General features: G+C 44.2%; 2 protein-coding genes across 2 annotated transcripts in view; one reads left to right on the forward strand and one right to left on the reverse strand.

The window, feature by feature from the left end:
• Nucleotides 1-2,271: 2,271 nt before the first annotated feature.
• Nucleotides 2,272-9,737, reverse strand: LOC121575929 (photoreceptor ankyrin repeat protein-like). The gene is made up of 4 exons (XM_041889221.1): nt 9,387-9,737; nt 9,069-9,198; nt 6,800-6,940; nt 2,272-3,948 (listed from the first exon to the last, which is right to left on the reverse strand). The coding sequence occupies exons 1-4, from the start codon at nt 9,663-9,665 to the stop codon at nt 3,137-3,139; spliced, it is 1,362 nt and encodes a 453-aa protein (XP_041745155.1). The 5' UTR covers nt 9,666-9,737; the 3' UTR covers nt 2,272-3,136.
• Nucleotides 9,738-23,972: 14,235 nt separating this feature from the next.
• Nucleotides 23,973-27,281, forward strand: part of LOC121575258 (rho guanine nucleotide exchange factor 25) — a 61,836-nt gene continuing 58,527 nt past the window's right edge. Inside the window, exon 1 of the mRNA XM_041888226.2 lies at nt 23,973-24,411. Coding sequence (XP_041744160.1) covers nt 24,318-24,411 — 94 coding nt within the window. The 5' untranslated portion in view covers nt 23,973-24,317. The remainder of the gene's footprint in view (nt 24,412-27,281) is intronic.

Below are 27,281 nucleotides of genomic sequence, written 5' to 3' on the forward strand. Positions count from 1 at the left end.
TACCTTTGACTTTGTTCCCCATCTCAGACTGAGATGTATGTATTTTGAAAGTTTCATATCTTGAAAAGTTGAAAACATTTTGAGAATATATCAACAATGGACTAATGAAACAAATACCAAAAGCTCGTTTTTGGGTGGCGTTTTCCTTTAAGTTGTCCCAAGTTGTCTTAAATAGCTTCAGGACCACAGTAAACAGCACAGAATCAAATCATTTTCATAAAATCACAACATAAAATGACCAACATATTTATCAACAAAATCAATTTATTATATCAGTAGGAAGATGGCTATTGTTTGAATATGGCATCCAAACACTGAAAAATACAGTAAGCAGAAATGTTCAACTGCAACACCCCCCAAAGGTGTGACAAGTGCCTCTCTTTCTATATACAGTGCATTCGGAAAGTATTCAGACCCCTTGACTTTTTCCACTTTTTGTTACGTTACAGCCTTATTCTAAAATTGATTAAATTATTTTTTTCCCCGCATTAATCTACACACAATACCCCACAATGACAAAGCAAAAACAGGTTTTTAGACATTTTTGCAAATTTAGATTGAAAACTCCCCGGAAATATAACATTTACATACAGTACCAGTCAAAAGTTTGGACACACCTACTCATTCAAGGGTTATTCTTTATTTGTACTATTTTCTACATTGTAGAATAATAGTGAAGACATCAAAACTATGAAATAACACATATGGAATCATGTAGTAACCAAAAAAGTGTTAAACAAATCAAAATATATTTTATATTTGAGATTCTTCAAAGTAGCCACCCTTTGCCTTGATGACAGCTTTGCACACTCTTGGCATTCTCTCAACCAGCTTCATGAGGTAGTCACCTGGAATGCATTCAAATTAACAGGTGTGCCTTGTTAAAAGTTAATTTGTGGAATTTCTTTCCTTCGTAATGTGTTTGAGCCAATCAGTTGTGTTGTGACAAGGTATGGGTGGTATACAGCATATAGCCCTATTTGGTAAAAGACCAAGTCCATATTATGGCAAGAACAGCTCAAATAAGCAAAGAGAAATGACAGTCCATCATTACTTTAAGACATGAAGGTCAGTCAATATGGAACATTTCAAGAACTTTGAAAGTTTCTTCAAGTGCAGTTGCAAAAACCATCAAGCGCTATGATGAAACTGGCTCTCATGTGGACCGCCACAGGAATGGAAGACCCAGAGTTACCAAATAAATGCTTCACAGAGTTCAAGTCACAGACACATCTCAACATCAACTGTTCAGAGGAGACTGTGTGAATCAGGCCTTCATGGTCGAATTGCTGCAAAGAAACCACTACTAAAGGACACCAATAATAAGAAGAGACTTGCTTGGACCAAGAAACACGAGCAATGGACATTAGACCGGTGGAAATTTGTCCTTTGGTCTGGAGTCCAAATTGGAGATTTTTGGTTCCAACCGCCGTGTTTTTGTGAGACGTGGTGTGGGTGAACAGATGATCTCTGCATGTGTATTTCCCACCGTAAAGCATGGAGGAGGAGGTGTTATGGTGTGGGGGTGCTTTGCTGGTAACACTGTCTGTGATTTATTTAGAATTCAAGGCACGCTTAACCAGCATGGCTACCACAGCATTCTGCAGCGATACGCCATCCCATCTGTTTTGGGCTTAGTGGGACTATCATTTGTTTTTTTAACAGGACAATGACCCAACACACCTCCAGGCTGTGTAAGGGCTATTTTACCAAGAAGGAGAGTGATGGAGTGCTGCATCAGATGACCTGGCCTCCACAATCCCCCGACCTCAACCAAATTGAGATGGTTTGGGATGAGTCGGACCGCAGAGTGAAGGAAAAGCAGCCAACAAGTGCTCTGCATATGTGGGAACCCCTTCAAGACTGTTGGAAAAGCATTCCAGGTGAAGCTGGTTGAGAGAATGCCAAGAGTGTGCAAAGCTGTCATCAAGGAAAATGGTGGCTATTTGAAGAATCTCAAATATAAAAAATATTTTGATTTGTTTAACACTTTTTTGGTTACTACATGATTCCATATGTGTTATTTCATAGTTTTGATGTCTTCACTATTATTCTACAATGTAGAAAATAGCAAAGTATAAAGAAAAACCCTTGAATGAGTAGGTGTTCTAAAACTTTTGACCGGTAGCGTATGTAAATAAGGTATTTTTAATACATCTGCTATATTTTCTACAAACCTGTTTTCACTTTGTCATTATGGGTTATTGTGTGTATATTGATGAGGAGAGCAAATTATTTAATCCATTTTAGAATAAGGCTGTAACGTAACAAAGTGTGGAAAAAGTAGAGAGGTCTGAATACTTTCCGAATGCACTGTAAGCATTCAGCAAATCATCATTATTCATTACAAAATAATTTTCACACTTGCATATGCCTATAAACTCTTGCAAAAATGATTATTTTAGCACAGTGATTTGATTTAAGTTATCCCTGAGGTGTAGGCCTAGTATACATGTGTTTATGTGTCTAGAATTTCTGACTTCATAAATCTATTCTTAGTCCATTGAGAATTTACAGAAAAGGACTAAGCCTATCCTTTTCCCAAATAAACTTGTACATACAGTAGGCCTATATGTAAAGAGAAATTGCCATCTAGGATGACGGTATAGGAAGACTGTCTCTTTCACTGTTGAATTAGACCAAAGGCAATTGAAAGTTCCTTGTGATAGTAAATCAGTAAACCCTGAGTCGTACATTTATGTTAGATACAGCAAAATTGTATTTCTTAATTGACACCCATGCCAATAAGACAAGAAGACAGCATTGTATTATCGGCAGACCCTGGATATTAGTTTCATCCATCCCCCAATCTCAGTTCAGAAGCGAGAGTTTGACTCACGTCACTTCCATATAGAGCATTGTCCACAGAGAGTCAAAGAAAGCTTCTAAAACAGTTTTCAGAATATTTATAAAGCAGTATGAATGAGATGACCTTAATAAAAACTTTTACTGCATTGGCCAAATAACCGAGATCTAGAGATCTGGAAACAGTTCAGCCCTTCTAATACTGAGCAGTAATTCTGATTTCAGATGAAGACATGCTCACAGTGTGAACGGGCATAAGTTTTAAGTATAACTCCAGGAAAAAGATATTGGAAGTGCGTGGAATTTAAATAAATTGGCAGCGTTAGACACCTCACTTCTTCACTTTCTTCTCTTTCTTTTCCTTCTTGGTCTTCTCTTTTTCTTTCTCTGCCTTCTTCTTCTCCTGCTTCTCCGCCTTGTACTTCCATATGGGTGGCTCCAGATGACCCTTGTGCCTCTTCCTCTTCTTCTCCTTCTTAGGCGTGGGCTCTCCAGACTTGACTATCTGGATCTTTGGGATGCAGCCGGAGGGGAACACACTGTTCCTGTGGGCCATGTGCCTGGGGATGAAGGTGCGCACCCCAGTGGAGGCTATAGAGATTATGCTGCCCCTGCGCTCCGTGTCCACACAGCAGGACGTGGCGATGGTCTCGGCCGAGTGGATGTGGGGAATGATGGAGGATACGGAGCCGTTGCTGTGGCACACAGAGCCCTCCTCCAGCTCCTTCTCTGAATGCTTCTTCACCAGCTCTTGCACGGCCAGGCGCCTCTTCCCCACCTCAGGGGGGCTGGTGGGGCAGAGGGGCCTGCAGCTGGTGGCCACTAGAGGGCTGTGGACGCTGGTGGTGATACGCACCATGTGGTCCAAGACCCCGTTTTCCTGGGGGTCTCGGGGAAAGTTGAAGCCGAAGGTGGACTTGATGCGCTGAGTGATCTTCTGGCTGGCGCTCTTGTTGGCCATGGCCTTGGCCACCAGCACCTTCAGCTCTGGCCACTCGGGGACGTAGCTCTCAGTGAACTGCTCAGCTTTAGGCCGCAGGTTGAGGCGGCGAAGGCGGTTCAACGTCTCGTAGCGGCCCGTCTTTAGTGCCCAGTCCCGCGCACACTTCTGCTTCGTGGTGTCTATTGCATTTAGGTCTGCACCTGGGAGAAAAATAGCAGAGAAGGAAAAAAATTGCTCAATTGAAACACTTTTATTCATATTCCATTACATATACAGTGGGGAGAACAAGTATTTGATACACTGCCGATTTTGCAGGTTTTCCTACTTACAAAGCATGTAGAGGTCTGTAATTTTTTATCATAGGTACACTTCAACTGTGAGAGACGGAATCTAAAACAAAAATCCAGGAAATCACATTGTATGATTTTTAAGTAATTCATTTGCATTTTATTGCATGACATAAGTATTTGATACATCAGAAAAGCATAACTTAATATTTGGTACAGAAACCTTTGTTTGCAATTACAGAGATCATACGTTTCCTGTAGGTCTTGACCAGGTTTGCACACACTGCAACAGTGTCGCTGGGCAATACGGACTTTCAGCTCCCTCCAAAGATTTTCTATTGGGTTCAGGTCTGGAGACTGGCTAGGCCACTCCAGGACCTTGAGATGCTTCTTACGGAGCCACTCCTTAGTTGCCCTGGCTGTGTGTTTCGGGTCGTTGTCATGCTGGAAGACCCAGCGACGACCCATCTTCAATGCTCTTACTGAGGGAAGGAGGTTGTTGGCCAAGATCTCGCGATACATGGCCCCATCCATCCTCCCCTCAATACGGTGCAGTCGTCCTGTCCCCTTTACAGAAAAGCATCCCCAAAGAATGATGTTTCCACCTCCATGCTTCACAGTTGGGATGGTGTTCTTGGGGTTGTACTCATCCTTCTTCTTCCTCCAAACACGGCGAGTGGAGTTTAGACCAAAAAGCTATATTTTTGTCTCATCAGACCACATGACCTTCTCCCATTCCTCCTCTGGATCATCCAGATGGTCATTGGCAAACTTCAGACGGGCCTGGACATGCGCTGGCTTGAGCAGGGGGGACCTTGCGTGCGCTGCAGGATTTTAATCCATGACGGCGTAGTGTGTTACTAATGGTTTTCTTTGAGACTGTGGTCCCAGCTCTCTTCAGGTCATTGACCAGGTCCTGCCGTGTAATTCTGGGCTGATCCCTCACCTTCCTCATGATCATTGATGCCCCACGAGGTGAGATCTTGCATGGAGCCCCAGACCGAGGGTGATTGACCGTCATCTTGAACTTCTTCCATTTTCTAATAATTGCGCCAACAGTTGTTGCCTTCTCACCAAGCTGCTTGCCTATTGTCCTGTAGCCCATCCCAGCCTTGTGCAGGTCTACAATTGTATCCCTGATGTCCTTACACAGCTCTCTGGTCTTGGCCATTGTGGAGAGGTTGGAGTCTGTTTGATTGAGTGTGTGGACAGGTGTCTTTTATACAGGTAACGAGTTCAAACAGGTGCAGTTAATACAGGTAATGAGTGGAGAACAGGAGGGCTTCTTAAAGAAAAACTAACAGGTCTGTGAGAGCCGGAATTCTTACTGGTTGGTAGGTGATCAAATACTTATGTCATGCAATAAAATGCAAATTAATTACTTAAAAATCATACAATGTGATTTTCTGGATTTTTGTTTTAGATTCCGTCTCTCACAGTTGAAGTGTACCTATGATAAAAATTACAGACCTCTACATGCTTTGTAAGTAGGAAAACCTGCAAAATCGGCAGTGTATCAAATACTTGTTCTCCCCACTGTAGCCCTGTAATATAATATCATAATGATGATATTGTGCGACATGAATAATAGAAAACAAAGATTCTTCTTGGTTTATGATGGATAGAGGTGAGAATCAATTATCTTTAAGGTGATGGGGATAAGGCTACAGTTAGCTGAGCTTGTTTTCCTTAACTCTTTTAGAATATTGATAAATGTGAACTGGCAGTGAGAGTCTGTGACTCCGTTGGATACTACTGCTCTTCCAGAGAGGCCAAAATAGCTAAATAACCCTGGATAATCCCCTGGCAACCAAGACGAAGGAATCAAAGATTATGGCAGAGTGCATTAAGGTAGGCTGATGTCCCCAAATTGATCCCTTAAACCTGGCAGCTGTCAAAAACACATTCAATCAACCAGAGAAAGCTGACCGCAAACATGGGTAGACACACCACAGGTACATCCATCCATCCCAACCCAACTACATTACTACATACTTCCTATAACCCTAGGCCTTCGATCTGTATGTTCATGCCAAGCCCCGAATTGAACAGAAATTAATGAAGACCATAATTGCCAATTCAGCAACATTGCTGACTGGGGATCAAAGCATAGGCTAATCCCATAATTATGTGTGTACTACTGTCTCTTCCTCCTCTCTCCTTCTCTGGTATTTTTTTCCAAATCTGTTTAGAGGTATGCCCTTTGGAATCTCTGAAGTAATTTAATTATTTTACCTAGCGGGACCTAATAGATGGCACTGTTGTGTGTCTTACTACCAGGGGACCAGAAATCAGCCCTGGCATCTATAACACACCAGCCCATTGTTTTCCTTGATGCCCCCACCGGCCCATTTTTTTCCTCGAGGCCCACCACATCGGCCCATTTTTTTCCTTGAGGCACCCATATTAGAAGGATAATTATAATTTTTAGCAAAAAACCCAAGTTACACAGCCCCACTTGGCTAAAAATTTACCAACCCATCTGGCATTGGCCAGAAATGCCAGATGGCCAGTCCTCCCCTGCTTACTACGAACACTGAGGTGCCTCTGATAATACACACGTGAGCTATTTGCTATTGTGAACGGTTCACAAACATATAATGTAGGCTTACACCCAGTAAACACTGGTAGGTTGGGGTCAGGATTACGTTTTTGTACTTCTAACATCTATTTGTCTGGTTGTCTAAACACTTCTAAGATGTTCCCTCGTGTATACAGTAGGGTGTGTATAGTAGTGCTGAAGTGGAGGAAGCCTCTCACTCACCGGCCATGACGAGGGAAGACACCACATCGTCTCGGCCCTGCATGGCAGCTTTGATGAGTGCAGTGAAGCCACGGCAGTCCCGGATCTCTGTGTCTGCCCCGGGGTAGTAGTTGAGGATGTAGGTCACTGTAATGGTGTGTCCTGGAGAAGGACACAGGGTGAGAATGGGTTTAGGGGATCATGAGGTGCCATTGAAAAGATTAAAGGCCTGTCACAATTGGCACACTATTTCCTATATAGTGCACTTCTGTTGAAGTACGCTGAACAAAAATATAAAAACAACATGCAACAATTTCAAAATGTTACTCAGTTACAGTTCATATAAGGAAATCAGTCAATTGAAATGAATTAATTAGGCCCTAATCAATGAATTTCACATGACTGGGATTACAGATATGCATCTGTTGGTCACAGAGACCTTAAAAAAAAGGTAGGAGCATGGTTCAGAAAACCAGTCAGTATCTGGTGTGACCACAATTTGCCTCATGCAGCGTGACACATCTCCTTTGCATAGAGTTGATCAGGCTGTTGATTGTGGCCTGTGGAATGTTGTCCCACTCTTCTTCAATGCCTGTGCGAAGTTGCTGGATATTGGTGGGAACTGGAACATGCTGTCATACACTTCAATCCAGAGCATCCCAAACATCTTCAATGGGTGACATATCTGGTGAGTATGCAGGCCATAGAAGAACTGGGACATTTTCAGCTTCCAGGAATTGTGTACAGATACTTGCCACATGGGGCCGTGCATTATCATGCTGAAACATGAGGTGATGGCGGTGGATGAATGGCACGACAACGGGCCTCAGGATCTTGTCACAGTATCTCTGTGCATTCAAATTGCCATCGATAAAATGCAATTGTGTTCGTTGTCGGTAGCTTATGCCTACCCATACCATAACCCCACCGCCACCATGGGGCATCAGCAAACCGCACGCCCACATGACGCCATTCATGGTATCTGCCTTCTGCCCAGTACAGTTGAAACCGGTATTAATCTGTGAAGAGCACACTTCTTCAGCGTGCCAGTGGCCATCGAAGGTGAGTATTTGCTCGCTGAAGTCGGTTACGACGCCGAACTGCAGTCAGGTCAAGACCCTGGTGAGGACGATGAGCATGCAGATGAGCTTCGCTGAGACGGTTTCTGACATGTTGTGCAGTAATTCTTCAGTAGTGCAAACCCACAGTTTCATCAGCTGTCTGGGTGGCTGGTCTCCGACTATCCCGCTGGTGAAAAAGCCAGATGTGGAGGTCCTGGGCTGGCGTTGTTACACGTGGTCTGCGGTTGTGAGACCGGTTGGACGTACTGCCAAATTTTCTAGAACGACGTTGGAGGCGGCTTATGATAGAGAAATTCATATTAAATTCTCTGTCAACAGCTCTGGTGGACATTCCTGCAGTCAGCATGCCAATTGCACGCTCCGTCAAAACTTGAGACATCTGTGGCATTGTGTTGTGTGACAAAACTGCACATTTTAGAGTGGCCTTTTATTGTCCCCAGCACAAGGTGCACCTGTGTAATAATCATGCTGTTTAATCAGCTTCTTGATGTGCCACACCTGTCCGGTGGATGGATTATCTTGGCAAAGGAGAAATGCTCACTTACAGGGATGTTAATAAATGTGTGCAAAAAAATTTGAGCGAAATAACCCTTTTGTGCGTATGGAACATTTCTGGGATATTTTATTTCAGCTCATGAAACATGGGACCAACACCTAACATTTTGGTTTTATATTTTTGTTCAGTAGATATCCATCATCTTTCTATCTCACTTCCTCTCTCTCTCGACTGTCTTGTTCATTGGTGGACAATCACAATCCACCCCAGGAGAGTACGGCTATAAAAATATTGAAATGCTCTTGGTCCCGTGGCAATCTACTTAAGCCCCTTTAAAAGCCCTACTTAAATGACAAACCAAGTGACCTGAAAAGCCAAGTGACCTTTCTCCAATAACCATGCTTCTGAAATCTAAACACCCCCATATTAGCCTTTCCTTCCCATTCTAAACTGTATCAACATCTACCCCATTTTAGAGTGGCCTTTTATTGTCCCCAGCACAAGGTGCACCTGTGTAATGATCATGCTGTTTAATCAGCTTCTTGGTCTGCCCCCCCATTCAGGTGGATGGATTATCTTGGCAAAGGAGAAATGCTCACTAACAGGGATGTAAACAAATTATGGTGCCATTTGGGACGCAACCTAGAAATGTGCTAGTGAGGCTTGTTTTACTGTGTAGTATTTAGTAATAGGTCTGGTGAAAGTGGCTAACCTGCTTGTGAAGCGATCATCAGTGCTGTGTTGCCATCGTTGTCCTGGTGATTTATGTCCAGGTAGGGACAGTGGTGAAGATATTGCACAATTTCCAAAAAACCCTTATAGCACGCCACCATCAGACCGGTCTGTTGGGTGAATAAGTAGGATTAGAATTATATTTCAAAAATCACATTACAATAGAGTCAAGGCTGCAATTAAATCCAAAACCAATTCTACATGACTTTAATGAAAGCATTCAGTGTCTTTATACAGACTCGCTGGATCATACACCACCAAAAGGCATCCCAAATGTGAAATAACAGGAGACCCATACCCAGCCATTGTGGTCCACCTTCATGACCTCCTCTTTTGTAACCCCTCTCTCGAGAACCTTCCGGAGCGCCAGGGTGTCGTTCCGAGCACACGCCTCATACAGCGTGTTGGCGGTGCCCTGTGAACCACCTTCCTGCTTGTAGTCTGGAAGCACTGAGTCATCTGAGAGGACACTCCCAGAGTCCGACTCACTCCCTGACAAAGACACCTCTGAGGCGTCCTCATCAGGTCCTTTGCCCAGGAGGGGGTCCTCGGACACAGAGTTCTTCATGGTGGTCATCTTGTGGCTCAGAGAGACCCGAATGCAGAGTGTAAGAGACGGAACTGGACCCTCAGCCTACATCACAACTGGAGCTCTGAGGAACAGAACCAGAGGGGTCAAAGGTCAGAGACTGAAACACAGTCTGGCATGGGCCCACACTTAGAGATCTACGGAACTAAATCAGTGGTCAGACCAGTTTGTTCATTGTGTTAGCATTGAAGTTGAGGCACACCCATAAAGATAGTTAGAGGATGCAACATTGAATCTGTCCCATTATGGCATCTGTGAGAGCATGGGCAGCACCATTGAGGCCATCACCATTTTGAAGTAGTCCATTTTCTTCTTCTACTACTATGAGTTGGTAAACAAACTGAAAGAGTGCATATTGCCACCTGGAGTGTGTTGTTCGAACAGGTATAAAGCCAAGGTTGTCAATTTACTGCCACCTGCAGTTATGGAATGTTTCCTCACAAGTATAATTCATTGGCTGATCCCTCCTGATGATGTGGATGGAATTATGTTATCCTTCCTTAACTCATAGGAAGTCCCACCCAGTTGACTACTTAAAAATGGTGAAAGTGCTCAATGGCACTGCCCACGCTAAAACAAGCTTTTGGGCACTAGAGTCCTCTATCTATCTCTATGGGCACACCCACAGAGCCATTCAATGGGCCTTTAGAAGGATCTGTAGATCAACAACACATCTCTGATATGATTGACAATTTGACTGAAGGTAACGTAACGTAAGGCTCCGTGATGGATCATGATGGTTAATCTCTTTGAGAGTGGTTGCATTTCTCTAGCGTCATCTCTCAGCTGTTTACCAAAAAAGTGGCGGGACAACCGGTTTGTTGTTATTTGAATCCCAGATTGCCCGTTTAATCTCTGTGTATGGCAATGGAAAGGTTGTGGCTGAGCAAGCTCAACGTGCCTTCAGTGTTGAATAACTGGATCAGCATCTGAAAGCCCTTCTGAACACAATGTTAAATCAGGCAACATCACATTAAGAATAACCTGAGTCACATGTGGGACTTCAGCGGCTCGTGTTTGGGCTTTAAATCCAGCCACACCTGTATGAGGCAATCCTGTCATCCTGGCCACTGAAACTACTCTTGTTGTTTTTCTCTTAAGAGGATAAGCCTCAGAGATGTTGAGTTTTGGATATATACGTATTACTGATGCATAAAGCATCACAGATGCATCACAGATACATGTATCCTCACACTAGAGGTTCAGCTGAGCCAATTGAGAAAAAAGTCCACTGTTTCTTTCCTCACATTAGTGCAAATGTTTCAGCGACCCCAGTGACCCCACATCAGGGTGCAAACTGTTAAAGAACAAATGGAGGGTTGAGAAACCAACAGAAAAACAGAGGACCACTGAGGACATAGTGTCACCCAGGGAGACAGTTGTTTCAGAGATGCTGATGTAAAACACATCAGCAAAGTCCCTGGGGTTCCAAATCCTCTTATGTAAGATTAAAGACACTCTATTTGCGAAAAAACAACAACTATAATATCAGATTTGTTTTACATTGTCTTTGATGTCCGGAGCAGAGACTGAAATCCAGTCGAATGTCTTGAAGCATTGCCTCTCCATGACAGCAAACAGTCAACAACTTCTTATGGTCTGTTCAATTATCGTTAACTAGAGAATGCACATTTCTAGAAGGCCATATCATTATAAAGAACACATAATCTACAATTAATTATTCAAAACTGTCTCTAGTAGAAATTGTCTCTAGTAGAAAATCTTTAAAAACCCATCCCTGAGGAATGCACTTGCCTAAAAAATCCAACTGGTTGTTTCACACTCTCTCTTTTGAGAAGATAATGTTCAAAACGCTCAGAAAATGTATTCTCCGTAGTTTCTGTCTTGAGGTATCCAGGTGTATATATATATATATGGTACACCACCAAACAACTGTGTGAAGTTACAGCAGCCACTTCCTCATCCACCTCTTCTCCTGTGTCCTTACAGTGAGTGACAGGTGGATCCAGGTTTCCCACACATGCCCGTCTACGCCGGTACATTTCCCTTCTCCATCCCACAGTTTGTCTGATGACATGAGGATCAGAGGAGGAGTCTTAACATAGACACCATGTGTCTCGAGTCAGCCACATGCTCTCTCACCTCATCCTAATTACTGAGGATTACAGGAGGGGATTATTGACTGTGGCCATTTCCATCTCTCTACAAACCACAAATGCATTGAGACCTATGCCACCTTAAGTCTAAAACTAACTGACTGTCCCTTTTCTCATTCTATTGTCCTCTCTGAGCTACTGTAACACAGTGTTAGCAAATTATGTAGTGTAATCACAAGTGTCTTGTAAGGTTTTCCTCTAATTTTTCCATTCAGTTAATCTGTTCCCTTATTGGACGTCTTTTTGAAGGAGTCAGGTATGACTGTGGTGCCAAATTTCCCCTCAAACCAACACACTTCCCCCTTGTGTTGTCCTCCTGACCAATGAGAGTTATTTCTCTTACAGTCATACTTACAGTACCTCACCATCCTATGGCTCCCGTGTTTGGACACTGTTCTGATGTATCATTCATGGTTTGTGAAGCTTAAAAACTACACAGATGTGTTTATGACCCATTACAAAGAAGTGTGTAAAAGTTGTGGTCAGAACAGACTGACCAGTCCAGTGGAGTTGAAGATAGGACTGTAAGGGAAGCCAGGTAGGAGGAGGCAAAGATGAATATCAAAGTCTGATCAACAGCCTTTCCCATGATGCCTCAGTCATAATCTTTTTTTGCTGTTCTTTATTTTCTCTGACGTCCCACCTGTCTGGCAGATTGACTCCCTCCTTCCCGTTCCATCCAACTACACATGGTCCTGTCTGGTCAGAGTTTACTGTGGGACACAGCCTTGTTACCAAACACACTGCCGTTTGTCAAGCCCCACCAATGGGATGGCCATGACTGGGATAAGGCTTGAGTGAAGTAGTAGTATAGGGACACATGGCATGAATACAAAATGTGAAGTAGCCCTAAAAATAAATAAAAATAACCAAATAACATTTCCCATTCACTCCCAACACCTCTTTCACTTGAACCTCAATCTTTCTATTTAGATTACAATTAGATACCACATAAAAACAGCCTACGTATTCTCATACCAGAGCCAGACAGAGAGCAAGGATCAACAATGGTGCTTCACTGAAAGCAGCTTATGCCAGTGGAGTCTAATTTTTTTCTAGGACTCACTATCAAATCTCATAAAAAATGTAACCAGTACCTACGGTGGGTGCTGTCCATGTTTACATACAGAGAACCTTCAGAGGCTAGTGACCTGTATAACACATATATAAAATATTTCAATTTATGGCACTCTCATCCACTTAACACTTTTCCCACGGTCATTTAATTTCCACCAGGATCTTCAGATCTGTCGGTTTGATTTCGCAGACTAGTGGAACAGCTTAAAGTTACCACAGAGTGGAGCTACTGCTGAGCTAAAAACAATACAGCACTCCCGTCCCTTTAAAGCAGGGTTTCCCAAACTCGGTCCTGGGGCCCCAGTTTGGGAAACCCTGCTTTACAGTAACCAACTAGACTGAGAGAGAGATAATTAACTGCTGTTTCTAACTGATTCTGTACTTAGGGTGGACCTCATACGTTCATTCATGGACATACTCATTTGTCCTATCTCCTGATATGGGACGTTGGATAAAAGCTATCTTTCAGGGCAAGGAACTGAGGCCATGTACAGTGCATTCAGAAAGTATACACACCCCTTGACTTTTTCCACATTTTGTTGTGTTACAGCCTGAATTTGAAATGGATTAAATTTAGATTTTTTTGTCGCTGGCCTACACACAATACCTCATAATGTCAAAGTGGAATTATGCTTTTCGAAATGTCTGGAGTCAATAAGTATCAACCCCTTTGTTATGGCAAGCCTAAATAAGTTTGGGAGTAAAGATTTGCTTAACAAGTGTCACACCAGCCTTCGCTTTGGCTCCCCCTCCTGTCCAGCTCAGGCGTTCGGCGTCGCCGGCCTTCTAGCTGCTGCCGAACCTGCTGCTGGCAAACGCCCTTCACTCATCAACCCTGGACTTGTCTCGTCATCATTACACACATCTGGTTCCAATCCCTACTCTATCACTGTATATATACTCCCTCTGTCATTTGTCTTTGTCTGTCATTGTAAATGTTGCTTGTTTTCCTGAGAGGAATCTCTCCTACTATTTCCTGAGTACATTATATTTTGCACTGTGGGTTTCGTCCCGCTTTAAGCTATGGTGCTTTAATAAATGCAGTAGTTCTAAACCTGCGACTGCCTCCAGCCTACACTTGTGACAGAATGACCGACCCAACAAAACAGGAGGCAGCAGGACATCCCGACCTCTCCGCTGTGCCTGGAGCACCTCAGGACTGCCATGGATGAGGTGATCCGGACCGTACGCCAACTCCAGGCTACACCTCCACCTTCCCAGCTCCTCACAGTCGTTCCAGCCACCCCACCACCATCTACATCACCCGGTCCGATCAGCAACATCCACCTGCCCCTCCCAGAGTCGTTTGATGGCACCCCAGCTCACTGTAGGGGGTTTCTCCTGCAGTGTGACCTCCACCTTGCACGTCATGCCAGGACGGCCTCCGAGAGGGACAAGGTGGCCTTGGTGATTTCAGTGCTGACAGGCCGGGCTCTGGAGTGGGCTACGCCATCTGGGAGAGGGACGGTCCAGAAGTACAGTCCTATGAGCGCTTCACCCAACTCTTCCGTGCCATTTTCGACCACCCAACAGAGGGCCGAGAGGGAGGTGAGCATCTCCTCCGTCTGCGCCAGGGGTCCAGGACAGCGTCTGAGTACACTCTGGATTTCCGGACGGTGGCTGCGTCCACTGGCTGGAACAACCAGGCCCTGTTGATGGTTTTCTGCAGCGGGCTACATGTAGACGTCCAGACCGTGCTGGCCTGTCACGATGAGGACCTCACGCTGGACCAGCTCATCGCCATTGCCAACCGCCTGGATAATCTCCTGCGTGCCGTCGTCGCCCATCCCAGGGGTTCGGGTCTCTCCCAGGAACCTCCAGCGAGACTGAGCCCAAGGAGATGGGCACGACGCACCTTCCCCCAGAGGAACGTCAACGCCGCCATCAACAGGGTCTCTGCTCCTACTGCGGGGAGTCGGACCACCCCTGGAACACCTGTCCCAGAAGGAGAACCAGGCGAGGAAGCAACAGGCAGAGCAGCGCTCCTGCACCTTCCCAGGTAGGCGTGGACGTGCCTTGCTCCTCTCTGTCCACCCAGCCCGTCCTCCACCCTGTCACCTTCCCGGACTATCCTGGTCCCCCACTGAGTCCTGCCCTAGTGGACTCAGGTGCTGCAGGTAATTTCCTAGACTGGTCAGTGGCCTTATCATTACACATTCCTCTAGTCCCTTTACAACCCCCTATCCCAGGCCATGCCCTAGACAACCGTCCCCTAGGAACAGGACTGGTGAGCCAGACCACAATTCCCATTTTCCTCACAGTTGATCAGAACCACCATGAACGCATCACGTTCCTCATCTTAGACTCTCCTTCACACCCCGTAGTTTTAGGTCTCCCCTGGTTACAGTTGCATAACCCCAGGATATCGTGGACAGAGATGAGGTTGTTGGGTTTGGTCGCAGGAGTGTCAGGGGAGGTGTCTATCTGTGCCACTTCCGTGGAAAGTCCAGACCAGGCCACCCATGTCCCTATCCCGGAGGAATACCGGGACCTACACGTGGCTTTTCATGGGACTGCACTATTGACCTACTGCCTGGTTCTACCATCCCGCGGGGGCACATCTACCCTCTCAAGCATGCAGAGACCGAAGCCATGGAGGTCTACATCCAAGAGGCACTGGACCAAGGATTCCTCCGTCCGTCCACCTCTCCGGCCTCTTCCAGCTTATTTTTCGTGAAGAAGAAGGACTAAGGTCTCCGCCCCTGTATCGATTACCGGACACTGAATAAGGCTACGGTTAAATTCAGTTATCCCCTGCCTCTCATACCCACTGTGACCGAACAGATGCACGGTGCAAAGTACTTTACCAAATTGGATTTACGCAGTGCCTACAACCTGGTGCGCATCAGAGAGGGGGATGAATGGAAGACCGCCTTCAGCACCAGCACCAGGCACTACGAATACAGGGTGATGCCCTACGGCCTGACAAATGCACCCTTGGTGTTCCAATCCTTCATTAACGAGGTGTTTAGAGACATGTTGGGTCGCTCTGTAGTGGTGTACATAGACGACATCTTGGTGTACTCCACTACACGTGAGCAACATGTCTCTCATGTCAGGTCCGTTTTGGAGAGGCTGATCGGGCATCACCTGTACGCCAAGGCGGAGAAGTGCTTTTCTTCCAGCAGGTGATCTCTTTCCTGGGCTATCGGATATCCACCGCGGGAGTGAAGATGGAAGAACAGAGGGTCAGTGCAGTATGGTCGTGGCCTGTTCCCGCCAACATCAAGGCGGTGCAGCGCTTCCTAGGTTTTGCAAACTATTTAAGGCGCTTCATTAGGGATTTCAGCACAGTGGTGACCCCTCTCACCTCCCTCCTGAAGGGATGTCTTCGACGGCTGCGCTGGACTGGGGAGGCCAACGAAGCCTTTCGTGCGCTCAAGGAATGGTTTACGAATGCACCGGTTCTGGCTCACCCTGACCCGTCTCTGCCCTTCATCGTGGAGGTGGACGCCTCTGAGGTTAGAGTAGGGGCTGTTCTCTCCCAACGTACTGGATCGCCGCCTAAACTCCATCCATGCTCCTTCTACTCACGGAAGCTGTCTCCCGTGGAGCGGAATTACGACGTGGGGGATCGTGAGTTGTTGGCCGTCAAGAAGGCGCTGAAGGCATGGCGGCACTGGCTGGAGGGTGCTCAACACCCATTCCTTGTCTGGACAGACCACCGGAACCTAGAGTACGTTCGAACAGTGAAGAGGCTGAACCCGCGTCAGGCCAGGTGGGCCCTATTCTTCACCAGGTTTGACTTTACCCTCTCCTACCGGCCGTGATCTAAGAACGTTAAGGCCGATGCGTTGTCCCGGGTGCATGACACAGAGGATCGGAGGGAGGAAGTGACACCCATTATTCCCCTGTCCCGCATTGTGGCTCCTGTCGTGTGGAATGTGGACGCGGACATCCGTGGAGCCCTGCGAAAGGAGCCCTCACCTGCCCACTGTCCCGAGGGGCGTATCTACGTGCCCTCTGATGTGCAGGACCGTCTCCTCGCCTGGGCACACACAGCACCTGTGTTTTTTTTATTTTTATAACAATTATTAAAGTAATACTGCAAAAAATTTGTCAAAGCAATTCACTTTTTGTCCTGAATACAAAGTGTTATGTTTGGGGCAAATCCAATAAAGTAAAGATACCTTAATGAAAAATGACTAAAGTAAATGAAATGTAGTCATTGTTTGTGTGTGTGTCTGTAAGTTGTTCAATGTATAAGTTTGTATATGGAGTGATAATTGTTATTTTATTTTATATATAACAATAAAAAAAAATGACTAAAGTGAAAGTCACCCAGTAAAATACTGCTTGAGTAAAAGTATAACATTATTTGGTTTTAAATATACTTAAGTATCAAAAGTAAAATTAAAAGTATAAATCTTTTCAAATTCCTTATATTAAGCAAACCAGACAGCCCAATTTTCTTGTTTTTTTAAAATTTACGGATAGCCAGGGGCACACTCCAACACTCAGACATAATTTACAAATGAAGCATTTGTGTTTAGTGAGTCAACCAGATCAGAGGCAGTAGGGATGACCAGGGATGTTCTCTTGATAAGTATGTGAATTTGATCATTTTCCTGTCCTGCTAAGCATTCAAAATGTAACGAGTACTTTTGGGTGTCAGGGAAAATGTATGTACAGTGGGGAAAAAAAGTATTTAGTCAGCCACCAATTGTGCAAGTTCTCCCACTTAAAAAGATGAGAGAGGCCTGTAATTTTCATCATAGGTACACGTCAACTATGACAGACAAATTGAGAAAAGAAATTCCAGAAAATCACATAGCAGGATTTTTTATGAATTTATTTGCAAATTATGGTGGAAAATAAGTATTTGGTCACCTACAAACAAGCAAGATTTCTGGCTCTCACAGACCTGTAACTTCTTCTTTAAGAGGCTCCTCTGTCCTCCACTCGTTACCTGTATTAATGGCACCTGTTTGAACTTGTTATCAGTATAAAAGAAACCTGTCCACAACCTCAAACAGACACTTCAAACTCCATTATGGCCAAGACCAAAGAGCTGTCAAAGGACACCAGAAACAAAATTGTAGACCTGCACCAGGCTGGGAAGACTGAATCTGCAATAGGTAAGCAGCTTGGTTTGAAGAAATCAACCGTGGGAGCAATTATTAGGAAATGGAAGACATACAAGACCACTGATAATCTCCCTCGATCTGGGGCTCCACGCAAGATCTCACCCCGTGGGGTCAAAATGATCACAAGAACGGTGAGCAAAAATCCCAGAACCACACGGGGGGACCTAGTGAATGACCTGCAGAGAGCTGGGACCAAAGTAACAAAGCCTACCATCAGTAACACACTACGCCGCCAGGGACTCAAATCCTGCAGTGCCAGACGTGTCCCCCTGCTTAAGCCAGTACATGTCCAGGCCCGTCTGAAGTTTGCTAGAGTTCATTTGGATGATCCAGAAGAGGATTGGGAGAATGTCATATGGTCAGATGAAACCAAAATAGAACTTTTTGGTAAAAACTCAACTCGTCGTGTTTGGAGGACAAAGAATGCTGAGTTGCATTCAAAGAACACCATACCTACTGTGAAGCATGGTGGTGGAAACATCATGCTTTGGGGCTGTTTTTCTGCAAAGGGACCAGGACGACTGATCCGTGTAAAGGAAAGAATGAATGGGGCCATGTATCGTGAGATTTTGAGTGAAAACCTCCTTCCATCAGCAAGGGCATTGAAGATGAAACGTGGCTGGGTCTTTCAGCATGACAATGATCCCAAACACACCGCCCGGGCAATGAAGGAGTGGCTTCGTAAGAAGCATTTCAAGGTCCTGGAGTGGCCTAGCCAGTCTCCAGATCTCAACCCCATAGAAAATCTTTGGAGGGAGTTGAAAGTCCGTGTTGCCCAGTGACAGCCCCAAAACATCACTGCTCTAGAGGAGATCTGCATGGAGGAATGGGCCAAAATACCAGCAACAGTATGTGAAAACCTTGTGAAGACTTACAGAAAACGTTTGACCTGTGTCATTGCCAACAAAGGGTATATAACAAAGTATTGAGAAACTTTTGTTATTGACCAAATACTTATTTTCCACCATAATTTGCAAATAAATTCATTAAAAATCCTACAATGTGATTTTCTGGATTTCTTTTTCTAATTTTGTCTGTCATAGTTGACGTGTACCTATGATGAAAATTACAGGCCTCTCTCATCTTTTTAAGTGGGAGAACTTGCACAATTGGTGGCTGACTAAATACTTTTTTTCCCCACTGTAGTAAAACAATACCCTCTAAGTGAAAACATGTTTTTATTTATTTTTGCTAATTTATTCAAAACGAAATACAGAAATATCTAATTTACATAAGTATTCATACCCCTGAGTCAATACTTTATACAGTGAACAAAAACATAAATGCAACATGTAAAGTGTTGGTCCCATGTTTCATGAGCTGAAATAAAAGATCCCAGAAATGTTCCATACGCACAAAAAGCTTATTTCTCTCAAATGTTTTGCACAAATTTGTTTACATGTCTCAAGTTTTGAGGGAACGTGCAAATTGTATGCTGACTGCAGGAATGTCCACCAGAGCTGTTGTCATTTTAGAGAATTTGGCAGCACGTCCTACCGGCCTCACAACTGCAGACCACGTGTATGGCGTCGTGTGGGTGAGCGGTTTGCTGGTGTCAACATTGTGAACAGAGTGCCATATGGTGGGTGGCGGGGTTATGGTATGGAAGGCATAAGCTATGGACAACGAACACAATGCATTTTATCGATGCAATTTGAATGCATAGAGATACTGTAATGAGATCCTATGGCCCATTGTCATGCCATTCATCCGCCGCCATCACCTCATGTTTCATTATGATAATGCATGGCCCCATGTTGCAAGGATCTGTACACAATTCCTGGAAGCTGAAAATGTCCCAGTTCTTCTATGGCCTGCATACTCACCAGACATGTCACCCATTGAGCATGTTTGGGATGCTCTGGATCGACGTGTACGACAACGTGTTCCAGTTCCCGCCAATATCCAGCAACTTCACACAGCCATTGAAGAGGAGTGGGACAACATTCCACAGGCCACAATCAACAGCCTGATCAACTTTATGCGAAGGAGATGTTGCGTCATGCTGCATGAGGCAAATGGTTGTCACACCAGATACTGACTGGCTTTCTGATCCATGCCCCTACCTTTAAAAACAAAGTTGTCTGTGACCAACAGATGCATATCTGTATTCCCAGTCATGTTTAATCCATAGATTAGGGCCTAATGAATTTCTTTCAATTGACTGATTTCCTTATATGAACTGTAACTCAGTTAAATCTTTGAAATTGTTGGATGTTGCGTTTATATTTTTGTTCAGTATACATTGTTTTCATGCTCATCAAACCATTCAGTGACAACTCGTGCCCTGTGGATGGGGGCATTGTCATCCTATGGGGGCTTAGCCATGGTAGACAAAATAATGGCCTGCCTGACTTTTTATACATAACTCTAAGCACGTTGGGATGCTAATTGCTTAATTAACTCAGGAACCACACCTGTATGGAAGCACTTGCTTTCAATATAATTTGTATTCCTAATTTACTCAAGTGTTTCCGTTATTTTGGCAGCTACCTGTATCTTCTTCCATGGAAGCTTCAGTAAGGTAGCATTACTGTAGGCTTAAGAGCCATATCATAGCACTGCAAGGCAATAGGTAAACATCTATGCAGAATTACTGGTAAAAGTAGAAATATAGAGTGCTACATGTAACTTTGGAGGACTGGATGGCACCATATACTTTGCAAAAGATCCGGACCCTGGCTGACACCTCCTCTGAGATAAACAGGTTAGCATTACTTAGGTCCAGACAAAAGTGTTCTGCTGACCTGACAGTGTATTTTCACGAAGACATTCCACAGATGAGATGAGACCACTTATTCTAGGGCTGAGATATGTTGGCTGGTGGCTTAAACGTTTCCAAAAGCTTCCTCTGTTAAATGTAATCTTTCCAGGCACAATTAACACAAATGACCAGATCCAGTTCCAGTCTGATTTCATTTAGTCTAATTTAATTTTGTTGTGTGAATTATCCAGCCTGTTGGCTTAATGCATTCCGTAGGCTTGACTCTGTCCCGAATCTCTCTTGTGTTGAAGATTTCTGAGACCAATGAGGACTGGCTACTGCTGGGTGAGGAGAAGTGGAGAGCAGAGAGGGGATTCAGATGGACACAGAGACCTAGTGAGATCCTGAGACTGGGAGGTCGGAGAGGTAAGGAATTGGGAATTGGGGATGGTAAGGGGGTGTGCTGTCGAATCTAGTAGCCCTCTATTAAGGGTCAGTTTGACCTGTCATTCAGAATCAAATCAACCATCAACTCCAGTGGGTCACACAAAAGTATTTAAAGTGGACTGCAGGGATCCAAATGGATTATATGGTGCAGTGATTTGCTTCAACACTAAGTGGCAGCATCAGACCCAGTCTCTGTGCCTTGGGCTGAATCCCTTGGCTCCACACTGCAGACAGGGCAGGTAAACACAGAGAGGCCTGCCTGCCTGTCTGCAGCTGGAGGGCTCCAGGCCAGAGGTCTGCAGCCCCTCCCAGCCCCCAATCCAACTTTTTATCTACCTTTTTGTTCCAGGTAGATATTTTTTGGTTCCATGTAGAACCCTCTGTGGAAAAGGATCTACCTGTAACCAAAAGGGGTTCTTCAAAGGGTTCTCCTATTGGGACAGCCAAATAATTTTTCTCTAAGAGTGTAGGGAGAGAAATCAAGTCACTTTTCCTTTGCCAGGAGTTGGATGTAGTTTCAGGAGAGGGCAGGAAGTAAGAAGTGGGACAGGGGCTGGGGTTGGGTCAGGGGGCAGATGTTGATACAGTTTAGAATGGGAAGGAAAGGCTAATATGGGGGTGTTTATATTTCAGAAGCATGGTTATTGGAGAAAGGTCAAAGCTTTTCAGGTCACTTGGTTTGTCATTTAAGCAGGGCTTTTAAAGAGGCTTAAGTAGATTGCCACGGGACCAAGCGCATTTTTATATTTTTATAGCCGTAATCTCCTGGGGGGGATTGTGATTGTCCACCCATGAACGAGACAGTCGAGAGAGAGAGGAAGTGAGATAGAAAGAGGATGGATATATACTGACAAAAATATAAAAGCAAAATGTTAGGTGTTGGTCCCATGTTTCATGAGCTGAAATAAAAGATCCCAGAAATGTTCCATCCTCACAAAAAGCGTATTTCACTCACATTTTTTGCACACATTTGTTAACATCCCTGTAAGTGAGCATTTCTCCTTTGCCAAGATAATCCATCCATTGGACAGGTGTGACATATCAAGAAGCTGATTAAACAGCATGATTATTACACAGGTGCACCTTGTGCTGGGGACAATAAAAGACCACTCTAAAATGTGCAGTTTTGTCACACAACACAATGCCACAGATGTCTCAAGTTTTGAGGGAGCATGCATTTGGCATGCTAACTGCATGAATGTCCAACAGAGCTGTTGCCAGATAATTGAATGTTCATTTCTCTATCATAAGCCGCCTCCAATGTCGTTTTAGAGAATTTGGCAGTACGTCCAACCGGCTTCACAACTGCAGACCACATGTAACCACGCCATTACAGGACCTCCACATCCGGCTTCTTCACCTCCGGGTGTCTGAGACCAGCCACCCGGACAGCTGATGAACCTGTGGGTTTGCACAACCAAAGAATTTCTGCACAAATTGTCAAAAACCGTCTCAGTGAAGCTCATCTGCGTGCTCGTTGTCCTCACCAGGGTCTTGATATATATATATATATATATATATATATTATGTATTATATAATCCAGACACATATAATTGCTCTGTAAATACAAAACATGTATCTAAAAGGCATGATAGAATAGTGGAAAATGAGTGCGAGAACTAGATACAAAATGGACTGAAAATAAATGAGAGTAGAAAATGGATTGCAAGAGATGAGAGAGAGTGATGTGAGTCATACTGTGTGAGTGAATTGGCTGGTTTGTATGCAGTGCAGTCAGTTGTGGTGGTTGGTGGTAATCAGGCTGAGCGTCCCAAATGGCACCCTATTCCATCTGTATAGAGCATTTATTTTGACCAGTGCTCTATGGGCCCTGGTTAAAAGTCGTGTACTATAAAGGGAATAGGGTGCCATTTGGGACACACCCAGACTGAGCGTTGGCAAGGTTGGCACTGGCTGGGCAATCAGCATTATTTCTGCTCCACTTTAATGTAACCATGTCACCCAATACACATTTGCTCTCTTCTGTCTTCTCTCTCTCTCTTTTTCCCTCCCTATATTCTCTCATTTTATCTGTTTAACTGTGTTATGGGTTCTGTGTTGAGGACTTCTTTGAGACCTGACTTGGTCTGATACTATGTTGCTGTTCTCAGATTTAGTCAGTAACATGTTTTCCACTTGTCATTGTCCTTTCTTAGGGCCTCGGAAAAAAACAAATGTAACTGAAAGCCCAAGTCATTCCCATAAAAATAAATGTTTGCCCGCCCACTCAAGTCAAGTGTGTGTCTGCGTTAGTGTGTCTGTGTGTGTGATCTATGTGGTTATCTTTGTTTGTGTGTATTAGGTTTGTGTATGCCTGTGTGTGTGTGTGCTGCTGAATGCTGTTGATATGCACACGTGTTTACATTCAAGCGTCTCAAAGATCGTCCTGGAGTAGACATTTTATATACACCCAGTTATAAATATTGAACTCTATCATTCCTTATACTCTAATCAAATGTTTAGGCAAAAATACTGTATATGCACTTACATGGAGACCTTATCGACATTACCAGGAAGAAACGAGAACAGAAAGTATACAGTAAACAGGTATACCATAAGGTCATTATAAACAACATACACTTTCCACAAATGGAGGACATAATAAGTTAACAAGTGAGGCAGAGCTGCCAAGGTAATGTCTGGGTGAGAGATGCAGACAATGGGTAAATGAGAATGAAAACTGGTATGGTGAGGGAGATAAAAAAGGGAGGAAAAAACAAGAGGAGGAGGGAACTACATGCTGGAATAGCCAGGGGGGAGAGCTGTAGACTCCACCTTCCTTCCTCCCCTATCTCCATCCCATCCCCTCTTCCTGCCTCCCTCTCTCCTTATATTTGTCTCTCTCTCTCGCTCTCTCTCTCACACACACAGAACATTAGCCCACTATCTAACCACAGAGAGAGCTCAGTGAGTCGTGGAAAGCATATTGTTTCTCCACGTCTCTCTCTCAATCTCTCTCTCCCTCTCTCTTTCACTTTTCCTCATGGGATCCTGAAAGACTGGACTATCTCTTCTTTGGAAATCCTCCTCCTGCTTTGGGACTTAACAGAGAGTGGAGCAAGCATTCTTTCCCATTGTCAGAATTTTTTTATACTGATATCTTCTGGGGATTACCACAGGAATGCGTTTGTGTATTTGAGCGTGAGTGTGTGTGTCCTGTGCCATGCCCGCCCCTGGTCGTTTCGGGACAAGCGGTAGTGAATCAGCATGAAGGGGGGTCACCATCAGCGGGGGTGCGGGTGTCAACACCTGTTCCGAAAAGTGCTGGCCATGTGTGGCTGCTGCTACGCTCGAGTCCGAGGTTGGTACATCTCTACGTTATGTCCATCATTTTCACCTAGCTACTTCTCTTCACTTTACTGGTCTCAGATGAGATGGGAGTTTAGTTTGCTTTCCCAGTTATAGGTCAGATGGTCTGTGCAGTCGTGAAGTCTGTGTTTTTCCCTCCGAGATGGATGGCAGGAGATAAAAGTGATAAAAATAGAGTGTTCTTCAGCTGGTCTGAGATCAGATGATGGGAGAGAATCAGCAGAGCTCAATCATTTGTTGGTTGATATTCAATCTGTTTTCAGGCCAGATAACACTAGTAAATGGGCACCATTAAGTGTAGCTTACTCTTCTCCACTGTCCCAATCTGTTGTTCTGTGATCAGATATTGAGACAGAGATGGTGTGTGCCACTCTCACTGAGGCACTGCTACTGATATGGGACCTCTTACAGCCTCAACTTTACTCACCAACTCTGAGCGTAACCTCCCTCCTGAACCCAATATAATCTGAATACCGCTCTTCTTATGACTTCACTTTCTTTTTGAGGGCAATTCTCTCCATCTTTTTCCTACACTTTCATTTTCATTTTGTATCAGCCTGTCAGTCCTTCTCTCTCTTGGCTCCTCATTCCTTTGTACTCTTCTCGCCTGCTCTCTCTATGGGGAGAGACAGTAGAGGAGAATTGATAGTGATGTTTTGCTCAGACTCCAACTCCTCCAGAGGAAATGAAATGAAACATTTTTGGGTCCAGGTTGTGTTTGCTCTACTCTGGGGTTTGCAGGAGACAGAGTACTAGTCGCATGCTGTGAGCTGTGCAGTGTGTGAAAATATATCACTTTAGACATAGTGTTTGAGAGACTATCAGTTAGCTTATACAGTGCCTTGCAAAAGTATTCAGTTTTTCCTATTTTATTGCATTACAACCTGTAATCTAAATGTATTTTTATTTGGATTTCATATAATGGACAGACACAAAATAGTCCAAATTGGTGAAGTGAAATGAAAAAAATAACTAAAATTTTGATTACAAAATAAATCTAAAAAATAAATTACGGAAAAATGGTGCATGCATATGTATTCAACCCCTTTGCTATGAAGCCCCTAAATAAGATCTGGTGCAACCAATTACCTTCAGAAGTCACATAATTAGTTAAATAAAGTCCACCTGTGTGCAATCTAAGTGTCACATGATCTGTCACATGATCTCAGTATATATACACCTGTTCTGAAAGGGCCCAGAGTCTGCAACACCACTAAGCAAGGGGCACCACCAAGCAAGCAGCACCATGAAGACCAAGGAGCTCTCCAAACAGGTCAGGGACAAAGTTGTGGAGAAGTACAGATCAGGGTTGGGTTATAAAAAAATATCCGAAACTTTGAACATCCCACGGAGCATCATTAAATCCATTATTTAAAAATTGAAAGAATATGGCACCACAACAAACCTGCCGCCCACAAAAACTCACAGACCAGGCAAGGAGGGCATTAATCAGAGAGGCAACAAAGAGACCAAAGATAACCCTGAAGGAGCTGCAAAGCTCCACAGCGGAGATTGGAGTATCTGTCCATAGGACTACTTTAAGCCGTACACTCCACAGAGCTGGGCTTTACAGAAGAGTGGCCAGAAAAAAGCCATTGCTTAAAGAAAAAAAGAAGCAAACATATTTGGTGTTCGCCAAAAGGCATGTGGGAGACTCCCCAAACATATGGAAGAAGGTACTCTGGTCAGATGAGACTAAAATTGAGCTTTTTGGACATCAAGGAAAACGCTATGTCTGGCACAAACCCAACACCTCTCATCACCCCGAGAACACCATACATTTTTTTCATCGGCAGGGACTGGGAAACTGGTCAGAATTGAAGGAATGTTGGATGGCGCTAAATACAGGGAAATTCTTGAGGGAAACCTGTTTCAGTCTTCCTGAGATTTGAGACTGTGCCAAGGTTATAGAGACATACCTCAAGAGACTTGCAGCTGTAATTGGTGGCTCTACAAAGTTTTGGCTCAAGTTTTCTGTCTTATTTCTTGTTTGTTTCACAATAAAAAATATTTTGCATCTTCAAAGTGGTAGACATGTTGTGTAAATCAAATGATATAAACCCCCCCAAAATCCATTTTAATTCCAGGTTGTAAGGCAACAAAATAGGAAAAATGCAAAGGGGGGTGAATAATTTCGCAAGCCACTGTGTATAAAGTTAGAACAGTGACATAATTATTCTATGCTCAGTGATATATACAGTGGGGAAAATAAGTATTTAGTCAGCCACCAATTGTGCAAGTTCTCCCACTTAAAAAGATGAGAGAGGCCTGTAATTTCCATCATAGGTACACATCAACTATGACAGACAAATTGAGAAAAAAAATCCAGAAAATCACATTGTAGGATTTGTAATGAATTTATTTGCAAATTATGGTGGAAAATAAGTATTTGGTCACCTACAAACAAGCAAGATTTCTGCCTCTCACAGACCTGTAACTTCTTCTTTAAGAGGCTCCTCTGTCCTCCACTCGTTACCTGTATTAATGGCACCTGTTTGAACTTGTTATCAGTATAAAAGACACCTGTCCACAACCTCAAACAGTCACACTCCAAACTCCACTATGGCCAAGACCAAAGAGCTGTCAAAGGACACCAGAAACAAAATTGTAGACCTGCACCAGGCTGGGAAGACTGAATCTGCAATAGGTAAGCAGCTTGGTTTGAAGAAATCAACTGTGGGAGCAATTATTAGGAAATGGAAGACATACAAGACCACTGATAATCTCCCTCGATCTGGGGCTCCACGCAAGATCTCACCCCGTGGGGTCAAAATGATCACAAGAACGGTGAGCAAAAATCCCAGAACCACACGGGGGGACCTAGTGAATGACCTGCAGAGAGCTGGGACCAAAGTAACAAAG

Source organism: Coregonus clupeaformis, chromosome 10, assembly GCF_020615455.1.
Source record: "Coregonus clupeaformis isolate EN_2021a chromosome 10, ASM2061545v1, whole genome shotgun sequence".
NCBI lineage: Eukaryota > Metazoa > Chordata > Actinopteri > Salmoniformes > Salmonidae > Coregonus > Coregonus clupeaformis.

Coding starts and splice junctions, on each gene's coding strand:
- LOC121575929 (XM_041889221.1), bottom strand. CDS start 9,665: ATGACCACCATGAAGAACTCTGTGTCCGAGGACCCCCTCCTGGGCAAA. Junction 9,199..9,386: donor AGGTGGACCACAATGGCTGG/GTATGGGTCTCC, acceptor TTCACCCAACAG/ACCGGTCTGATGGTGGCGTG. Junction 3,949..6,799: donor GTCTTCCCTCGTCATGGCCG/GTGAGTGAGAGG, acceptor TTTTTCTCCCAG/GTGCAGACCTAAATGCAATA.